General features: G+C 45.5%; 1 protein-coding gene across 3 annotated transcripts in view; it reads left to right on the forward strand.

The window, feature by feature from the left end:
- The first annotated feature begins 1,377 nt into the window (after positions 1 to 1,377).
- GCAT (glycine C-acetyltransferase) overlaps positions 1,378 to 10,294 on the forward strand; it is a 13,623-nt gene continuing 4,706 nt past the window's right edge. For 2 of the 3 annotated variants that reach the window (XM_077807578.1, XM_077807579.1), the window contains exons 1-3: positions 1,378 to 1,606; positions 8,974 to 9,104; positions 10,287 to 10,294. The exon at positions 10,287 to 10,294 is cut by the window's right edge and continues 94 nt beyond it. In XM_077807578.1, coding sequence (XP_077663704.1) covers positions 1,408 to 1,606; positions 8,974 to 9,104; positions 10,287 to 10,294 — 338 coding nt within the window. In that variant the 5' untranslated portion in view covers positions 1,378 to 1,407. The remainder of the gene's footprint in view (positions 1,607 to 8,973; positions 9,105 to 10,286) is intronic. The other variant, XM_077807580.1, reaches the window with a different exon arrangement.

Genomic DNA, 10,294 nt, shown 5'->3' on the forward strand with positions numbered 1-10,294 from the left:
AGTCACGGTGGCTGCAGTCTCTGGAGTCCTTTGGTCAAAGAAAATTGATCTGTTTCAAGTGCTCTGGATATTTGAGAGCACAGTGAATGAGCTATGCAAATTCAGATCTGAAGAAAAGTTTGAGGAAATTATAAAAGAATCTCACAACAGGTAAGAAGCAATAGGTTTTGAAAGTGCAAACTATTCAAGTCACAGGAAGAGACATGTACACCGCCGGGATGATGAATTTGCACATGATTCTGTGTTAGAAGCAAAAGATAACTATCAAAGGAAATATTTGACGTCTTAGACAATATGATTGGGGAACTAAAATCTCAGTGTGAGAGATATGAAGAGGTCATTATTCTATCTGGTTTCCTCCATCCCAGACAACTTCAGAATAACTTTAGAAAAGTCAAAGGAGGAAGTTCTTAAACTCAGAGGAATTCACAAGATTATGTCTTTCAAGAGGTATTATTTTACAAAAGACACAGAGGTGTTCAATTTGTCAGTTGGAGTCCAGAGCTACTTGAATTTCATAGTGTCAAGTTCTCTTGATGATGTTTTACCTTACCAGAAATGGAAATGTGTTGAATCTTTCTCACCCTACCAAGTGGCTGGTGATGAATGTGCAAAAAGCACATTAGGATGTGTCAAAAACTATATGTGTTCAACACTATTACAGACACAGCGGCGTGACCTTGCTCTCCTTAAAACAGAGAAAGATGAGATCGCAAGGTTGGAGCTGGACAGAATCATAGAGCACTTTGCCAAGGAAACATGTTGCTGTGGTGGGAGGTTCCAATACATGGAAATGCAAGCCAACACAGTTAGAGTCCACTTTTGTTTAGGCCTGTGATTTTTGATTGGGGTGTTTGTGTGTGTTTTGTTTTTTTTACTCTTCATGTTTAAATAAGCCTAAGGCGACGTGACCATTGAACCCCAGGCAGCGGATTTGCTGACCAAACTCTGACCCTTAAACCTGCCCCTGCCTGGATTCAGTCATGACCTGCAGCAGCTCCGGCTTTCCCATTCCCCTTGGACAACCCCATCCCTCTGTCCCTAAGTTCTGCTCTTGGCCTGTGGTCCCAACTGCCCTGTTCCAGTCCTGGGGTCCCCCATGTACCTCAATCCTCCCCTGTAGTACCCACTTGTTCTTACAGTTATGAGACCCAGGCAGGGCTGGGTCAGTGCCCCTCAACCCTAGGGCCGGGGTCGCTGACCAGAGCTGGGCACGTTTCAGTCGCTGGCTCCGGCTCCAGCTTCCCCCACACCCCTAGTCTAGGCTGCTAGCCCTGGCCCCTTAAATAAACGCTGTCGCTGGCTGGTGCGCCTTCTGATTGGCTGGTTCGGGTTCCGCCTCCGCCATATGGTTCCTTCCCAGGCTCTTTGCCGCTTGCCTTGTCTCGGTGTCGCGGAGCTGGGGGAATGTGGGGCCGCCGTCTCCTGAGCTCCCCCCTCTCCCCGGGGCGGTGCAGGGCCTACAGGGCGAGGGCTGCCCTGGCCCAACTCAGCCACGTCCTGGAGGCTGAGCTGGAGAGCATCCGAGGCGCTGGTACCTGGAAGAGTGAGAGGGTTATAACATCAAAACAAGGGCCACATATCCACGTAGAAGGCAGCAGAGGAGGTAGGTATTGCATCAACGAAATGTAACGCGTCTCCGGTGCTGGCTAGGCAGTGGGAGAGGAGAGACCCACAGGGCAGAGGATTATAAGAAACTCCAGACGAATTTAAGACTATATAGGGGAGAGTGCAGCACTGTGGCCGACGAAATTCAGCTTTGATATTCATCAGATAATGAATATAAACCAAAACAGCCTGACTCACCCATGTGCTAATGATCGGGAAGAGGGGAGAGAACTGGAGAGAGAACCGTGTACGCACATGCAGTAAAAACATGAACGTGATTATTGTGTTTTATAAAAGACATGGAAAATACAGTATTATTTCAGGAAACCCCCGCTTTAGAGCAATGTGTTTTCAGATTACAAAAGGGGTAGCTGAGATTATTGAATCAAGGGCAATGAAGATCGATAGGTCCTGGGTAGAAATTACATACACCAAAAGATTACAGAACGAAGGATTGTTTAATTTAGGTGGGAGAAGTTTCGAGAAGATTTAAGCATTGTCAGGCTAAAATAATATTTTTTTAAAATGTAAAACAAAGACTATTGAACATCCAGTTTAATGGACATTGTTTATACACTGTTTATTTTTTGTATTTCTCTCACCTTGGACAACGATGTTATATTAGCCAATTTCAGTTTTGTTTTTAGTCAATATATCTTTTGGGTTCTGCACAAGCACAATGTGGCAAGGCAGTTTGTGAAGATAGTATGGGGCTTTTCCTTTGTTTTTGTGTTTTTATTTGAAAACTTTCTCTTTTAATTAAAAAACAAAACCCAATTCTGTGGGTGTCCGTTTTTCTAAAACATCATTTTATTTTTGTTTGTTCGTAAAAAATACATTTTAGGCCTAATTTGACCTGCCTCGGTGCCTATAACGGACAGATTTATTATTATGAGGACTATAGTGAAAGATGGTCAGATCCTTCCCTCTTATGCAGTCCCATAATATGAGAACAAGGGATCACTTGATTAAGTTAATGGCAAGTAAATTTAAAGCCAGTCAAAGGAAATACTGCTTCTTGCTGTGTGTAATCCAGCCTGTGGAATCCTTGCTACAGGAAGTCACGGAGTCAAATACTGCAACTGGAGTATTTAAAAAAGAGCTGGATGATTTTATGACCAATAATAATGTTTGTGTTTATGCCAGCTAAAATAAGGCAATCAAAACTCTCACTTCAAGAAGCAGAGTGATCACTGCAGCGCTTAGGAATGAATTTGTTCCTTCTTTTTAAGGTTTTTTGGGTGACAAATGCAAGGCAGTAGTATTTATGAGCACTGGACTGGGACTTGGAAGATGAGTTCTTTACTCTTCAGGAGATTTCTTGCATGACCTCAGGCAAGTCACTTGTGCTATGTCTACACTGGCAATTGAACGACAAAACTTTTGTCTTTCAGAGGTGTTATCACACCCCCTCAATCCCCCCAAAAGACAAAAGTTTTGCCAACGACAAGCGCCAGTGTGAACAGTGCGCTCCTGCCGACAACGCAAATGCCGCTCATTGGGGGTGGAAGTTTTTTGTTGGCAGGAGAGACAACAAACAGCGGCTACGCTGTGCGACTTTAGTGGCACGGCTGTTGCGACACAGCCATGTTGTTAAAAGCCGTGTCGTTAAAAGCCTAAGGCTATGTCTACACTAGAGACCTTACAGCGGCACAGCTCTCCTGTCGGCATAATTAAACCACCCCCCCGCGAGTGGCAGTAGCTATGTCTTCTGCTGACATAGGACTGTCTACACTCACACTTCTGTCAGTGTAACTTATCTCACTCAAAGACGTTTTTTTTTTTCACACCCCTGACAGACAAAAGTTTTTCCAACAAAAGTACTAGTGTAGACATAGCCTGACTCTCTGTCTCTTCAGACTTGAAATAAGGTGGAGACCAGGTGGGTGAGGTCATAGCTTTTATTGGACCAACTTCTGTTGGGGAGAGACAAGCTTTCAAGTCCCACAGAGCTCTTCAGGGCTGGGAAAGGTACTCTGAGCGTCACAGCTAAGGGCAGGTCTAAACCTGCAGAGAAGCAGCTGCCCTGCTGTAGGGTGAAGACGCTCTAAGGGCTAGTCTACACTGGCAACGCAGCGCTTGTGTGGTCGTGGCGCGGCACTGGGAGAGAGTGAAAAGTGTTCACCCACAGGCGATAGGCTATTTTTGTCTTTTATCATTTTCCTGTGTGAGTTCATTTGAAACCGTAATGGTTGTCTGGTTTCACACACATCGTTGTTACTGGGGAATTTAGTGCACTGATTGCGGTACGCCACATGTGATAGGCATGTGTAGGATGTATGGTTTTCGAAAGGTGTGTTGTAGGGGATGTTGATCATTATAGTAGTGGAGATATGTCTGCAGGTTTGCATTTGTTGTTCTGGCAGGGTCCAGTGCTGCTTTGAGTTGGTGTGTTTTGATTTGTGGGAAGCTTGCTTCTGATGATGAGCTTGGGGAGGCTGTTTGAAGGCCAGAAGTGAGGCATCAGGAAAGATTTTTTTTTTTTCAGGATGAGGTCTCCACTCCGTATGGATTATAGTTGTTTGATGAAACCCCATATGGGTTCCAGCGTGGGGTGAAGGGGATTTATTTCTGTATCAAAGCAGGTTCTCTTGGGGTATTTTGGTGGCCTGTTCCATGAAGCGATCTACTTCTCTGGAGTGTCCTTGTTTGGTGAAGTTGGTTTTGAGTGTGTTAATGTGTATATCTCAGATTTTCTCCTCTGACCATATTCTGTGGTACCTGAGTGCCTGCCTATAGATAACAGATTTCTTGGTGTGTTAGGGGTGGTTATTGGATCTGTGAAGGTAGGTGTGGCGATCCGTCGGTTTCTTGTATATAGTTGTCTGTAGGGTTCCATTGCTGAAGCTGATTGGGTGTCCAGGAAGTTGATGCTACTGTGGGAGTGTTCCAGAGAGAGTTTAATGGACAGATAGCGGTTTTTGAAGTTGTGGTGGAAATCTGTGAGGGAGTTTAAGCCTTCTGTCCAGAGGATGAAAATACCAATGTATCTCAGATATATAATTGGTTTTGTGGTGCACTTGTCCAGAAATTCTTCAAGGTAGCCAACAAAGAGTTTGGCATATTGGGGAGCCATCCTAGTAACCAGGGCTGTTCCCATGGTTTAGACAAGGTTTTTGTTGAATGTAAAATTGTTTTGGGTGAGGATGTAATGGATGAGTTGGGAGAGCGTTTGGGGTGGATATCTGAGGTTTGTCCGTTGTCTTGTAAATATTTGAGGCAGGCAGCCATGTCGTCATTGTTAGGGATGTTGTTGTATGGGGAAGTGACATGCATGGTGGTGAGGATGGTGTTCCAAGGGAGGTTGTTAATGTTACAGAGCTTGTGGAGGAAATCGGTTGTGTCCTGGAGGAAATTGGGCCTTTGTGCGGTGAGTGGTTTGACGATGGTTTCTATGAGTCCCAATATTCCTTCAGTAAGAGTGCTGTGGTCAGATATGATGGGTTGACCTGGGTTCCTTTGTTTGTGTAGCTTGGGAAGCATGTAGAAGGTACCTGGCATGGGTTCATGGGGGATGAGTTTATAGTTTCTCTTGGAGTTGTTTGGAGAAGGATTTGATGATATTCCTAAATTCCTGGGGAAATTGTGGTGTGGGGTCTTTTTTGAGTTCTTTATAGTAGGTGGTGTCAGAGAGTTGTCAGTTGGCCTCATTAACATAGTCATCATAGTTGAGGACTACAGTGGCACTCCCTTTGACTTTGGTTTGATAACTATCTGGTGGTTAGATTTCAGGACTGTATGGCTGTCCTCTCGGTGGTGGATAGATTATGGTGGATGTGATGTTTGTTAAGGATTTCTCAGTCAATATTTTCCCCTGAAGCAATCAATGTAATCATGGGTGTGGTTTCATCCACTCTGTGGTATCCAATCTGAGGATTCTTTTTTCTTATGATTGCTGGTGGGGACGTGGTAATTGTGAGTGGTGTCACTGTGAAATAATTCTTTGGGGCGGAGGCAGTGGAAGAATTGTTCTAGTTTTCCACATGTTAGTACTGGTCAGGTTCTGTGGTGGGACAGAAGCTTAGCTCCTTGAAGCGTACAGATAATTCATCTCCAGTGAGGAGTAGTCTTGATAAATTGATGACATTTGGGTGTCGTGTAATGTCCATGTGGTAGGTACTGGTGCCATGGTTTCTCCCGGAGGTGTTCTGAGTCACTGTTATTCTGTGGGTTGTGGGGTAGTTGTAGTTGGTTCCACTTTTTGTTTTTGTGTTGGGTGGCTGTCCTCAGGGTTGTTTTTTTTTTTTGATAGTTGTTTTGGATTTCTTGCATCATTTCCAAGTAACTTTCTGTTTGTTTGTTTTTTCCTTCCAGTGTGTGGTGCACCTTTTTAACAGTGGGGGTAATTAATAATGGGAACAAATTACCAAAGGTAATGGTGGATTCTTCATCACAGGAAACTTTAAAATCAAGATTGGATTTTTTTTTTTCTATAAGACATGCTCTAATCTAAATAGGAATTAATTTAGGGAAGTCCTGTGTTATGCAGGAGGTCAGATAGACGATCACAGTGGTCCCTTCTGGCCTCAGCATTGTGAATCTCTACCTCATTTTCCCCATCTGTCAAATGGGAATAATGTTGCCTTTCTCCCATGCTTTGTCTGTCTCTTGCTATGTTTTGTTATGATGCCCAGCCCAATGGAGCCCCAGTCACAGTTGGGTCACTATTGTAATACAAATAATAAAAATTGGCCCTGTACATTGAGAGTAAGAGCTTTAGTTTTTTGACAAAACCCATGGAGAAAACACAGAATTTCTACCCCACCATATATAAATTTCAAAACCGACTTAAAAAACCTAAGCCACTCACATGGCGAACCACCACCTTCCATGGGCTGTTTGGTTGTATCACTCTGAGATATATTCTAGAAATGTAATATTCCTATTCTATAAAAAGCTTAACCCACACCTGGCTGTTGATGATTTGTGTCTGTGACTGCATATCACTGTCTAGACAAGTACCGATCTCTGGCAATATTTCGGCCCATTTATACTAAATCACAACAGAAAAACCAAACAAACAGAACTGGGGAAGCTGACTTCTTGATGCCCCCGATATGGTTAATGCATAGGTAAGGACCTGTCTACAAGAGAGAACCAACTTTTTACTGTGTCTTGAGATAGCGTATTGCAGCTCAGTCCTCTGACACTGAGGCGCTTGTAATGTATTTTTGGCCCTTAGGCTGTGACTCTGTTCTTCAAACAGAATTAAGAAACTGTGTTTAAACATGCTTGTTGCTAATCTGTTTTTTTAAGGGCCTAGGATGACCCTGATCCTGCAAACATATGTAGATGCTTTAATTTAAGCATGCGAGTGATCTCATTGGGTTCAATGGGATTACTCATGTGAGTAAGGATAAGCATGTGCATAAGTATTTGCAGGATATGGGGTCATGGTTTGGCAAGCCAGTGTGGTCAGGGCCTAATTTTGCTAGATTTCTACAGATTTCAAACAAACAAACACCCTTTTTTGTAATTTAATGAACATGAAGGTGTTTTTTGTTTTTGTTTTTTAAAGATGGTTTGATCCCGTCTGCATTGACTGGCCATAATTATGGTTTATTTGGATGGAAAGCTCTTTGGGCCAGGACTGTTTCTGTGTGTGTGTGTGTACACAGCACCTACCCAGCACGATAGGATTCTGATACTGACTGAGGCCCTTGGCTTCTACCATGGTATAAATGTTAAACGGAAATAATAAGCAATGGTCCTTATCAGTTCCCGGTCCTTTGTGGCTGGGAGCTCCCTGATGGTGACGGTTGAAGGGGAGTTGTCAGTGTCGGTTTCAGAATCCCATTTTGGTTTTGTGAACACCTGTTGCATTTCAACCTTCATTTCAAATGTAATCTTCAGTATGGCTTGGAGCAGTCAGCCTCTAGCAGGACTTTGACCCCATGTCCGTCCAGAAACTGTCTGAAAAGCTGGGACAGAGTACAGCAATGCACTCCTGGAGCAACAGGGGTTCTACTGGCAGGTCCAATACTGTTGACTGACTCCCTGCCTGAAAGCTGGTGGTGGGTGTTGGACAAGTCTCCAGAGGAAGAGCAGGCACAGAAAAGGTGTCAGGGGCTGTCTTAAGACATGCCGTCTGAGTCATTGCCAGGAACAGCGGGAAGGAGTGGAGACAGGAGGAGCTTGGCTTCCCCTAAAGGACTTGAACCAAACCCAGGACTCACCAGGGGGAGAGGACACTGAGGAGGCTGTGTCCGAAGTTTGTTGTTTTCCATAGATCTGTAACGCTCTTGAGCTTTTTAAGAATAAAGTGTGTGTGAGAAATTCCTTTGCTAAGCCTGTGTGTCCTTGCTTTGCTGCCCTGTTGTCCCGGGAGGGGTTAACTAGAAAAAACCAGCGATCCCACAGCCAGATGGACTCTGGGGACTGTGTCTAAGCTACTGGGGGCTCTGGGGCTGGGGCACTAGTTCCCGGCTCTGAGGCGGCTGGACTGTGGAATCTCAGTGCCCACGAAGGGTGTCAGATGTAGGGCCTGCACCCGGGAGTATGTCTTAAAGACCTAGTGGTAGGAATATTGAGTGACCGGTCACTCCCCAGGGCCAGGGAGCTTAGCAGCACATGGGATTTGTGGTTGGGAGCCAGTCACAACTGACTGGAGTCTGTTCAGAGAGCAGGACTCGGTTGTGACATTGGTTTTCTATTTAGGGCCTGGAAGAGGTGATACTTGCTCACGTTGTCATCTGAGAATTGGTTTGCCTATTTTTATCTGCATTTTCAGATTTTCATCCTATATTCAAAAAACAAAGTGACCAGAAAAAGCCAGGGTTTTAGCACTGTCCTTGAATCACCCTTTTTGGGAACCTGAATTTAACAACCGGAAACTTGGCCTGCCTATTTACCTGAACATCTTCTGAAGCAACAGGCAGCCTGTCTCCTACTGGATGGAGATCCCAGATAGAAGGATCCTCCTTGCCATGCCTGTGCTTATGTGAGGAGAGAGAGAGGGGAAACCGACTAAGCTGTCTTAGTGATGGGTCATTGTGAAGCAATTGGACTTATCTACTTTTGCCCAGTAATCGGCCTAGGGGGGCAGGCTGGGAATGTGTGACACAGGAATGTTTCCATGGTTCCGGGCACATACCTGGCTGCTTTTGGTGTGTTCGCTTCACTCCTGCTATTGGCTGAGGTTTTCTCTATTGTCTATTCAGTCCACTGCATGCATCCAATGAAGTGGGCTGTAGCTCATGAAAGCTTATGCTCAGATAAATTGTGTAGTCTCTAAGGTGCCACAAGTCCTCCTGTTCTTTTTGCGGATACAGACTAACACGGCTGCTACTCTGAAACCTATTGTCTTGCTGCATCAGGGGGTGGGTAGGAATTGCTCACTCCTTCCTGCCCTCCTCCTCTTTGCAGGGATCCTGAATTTCTGTGCCAATAACTACCTAGGGCTCTCCAGCCACCCTGAGGTGATCCGCTCTGGACTAGAGGCCCTGGAGAAGTTTGGAGCTGGCCTCAGCTCTGTCCGTTTCATCTGTGGGACGCAGGTATGGGTGGGGCCGTGATCCGGAGTGGAGTAGTCACCTTTTCCTTGGGCTAAAACCCAAACATCTGTTGTGCTGCCTGCCACCAAGCTGCTCTGCTCCCAGGTGGAACCAAGTAGGGTGCTTTAGGTCTGTCGTGTGGGCTGGCCTCTCCTGGCTGGCTGGGTGGCTGGCTTCTCTGTTCTAGCCCCTCTTTTTCTCTCCTCTTCCTTCCCTTCTCCCCTACTTGTTTCTCCTTTCCTCCTCCATCTGATCTCTCTCTCCTCCTGTCCTGCTCTCCATGAATGTACTGTCCCCCCCCCCTCCCTTCCCTTTATTCCTCACTCTGCCTCTCCCACCCCGCCTCTGTCTGTGTGAGCCTGACCCTTCCACAAATAACCAGGTCTCCACATGAGCTCCTGGGAGAAGGCAAAGCCCTCACTCCCACTCTCTCTTGCATATTAGTTAGCTACCATTCTCCACGATCTCTTCCCAGGATCTTGATTTTCCCCCACACCAATCCTATATCCACCACTGAGGAAAGAAACCTTTAGCTTTGCCTCCATAGTTACCTATAACAGTGCAGGCAGGTGCTCATGTGCTTCCCTTTCTCTAAACACTTATCGGCACGTGCATGTCCACACAGACACGGCTCTGCATGCTTATCCATACACATGGTCACACAGACACGCCCCTGCATGCACTCAGTGTAAGGGTACAGAGTAGGCTTTTGCGTTAAACCAATAAAAACCCCCAAGGTTGTGTTTTAAAAAACAAACAAACCAACAAAAAACACCAAAAACCAAACCCTGAGGATCTCTAGTGTTAAAATAAACACCCCAAATTTCCCAGGGCCAGACCTGCAGCCACAATAACTTGAGGTAGCTTCCATGGCATCAGTGAAGCGACCCCAGTTTACATCCGCTGAGGATCTGGGCCCTTTGTGTGGCACTTAAACATCTTGGGGCAACGCCCCAGTTAAAAATGGGGAAGTGCCTCCACGCACGTCACCTGTCCATGTTGGTTTGGAGTCTTGTGGTTGCAGTGATTGGTTTGGGGGACCCACAATGTAGGTCACTTGGTGAGAAAACTCATCTGGGGAAAAATAGGCACCCCAGACAGAAAACCATGGCAAGCAGGGAACTCTAGCTGGACCAATGGTCATGTCAATTGAAACCCCTCACTCTCTGTCTTGGCTCTCTCTAGAATATACA

Source organism: Eretmochelys imbricata, chromosome 1 (genome assembly GCF_965152235.1).
Source record: "Eretmochelys imbricata isolate rEreImb1 chromosome 1, rEreImb1.hap1, whole genome shotgun sequence".
Lineage (NCBI taxonomy): Eukaryota > Metazoa > Chordata > Testudines > Cheloniidae > Eretmochelys > Eretmochelys imbricata.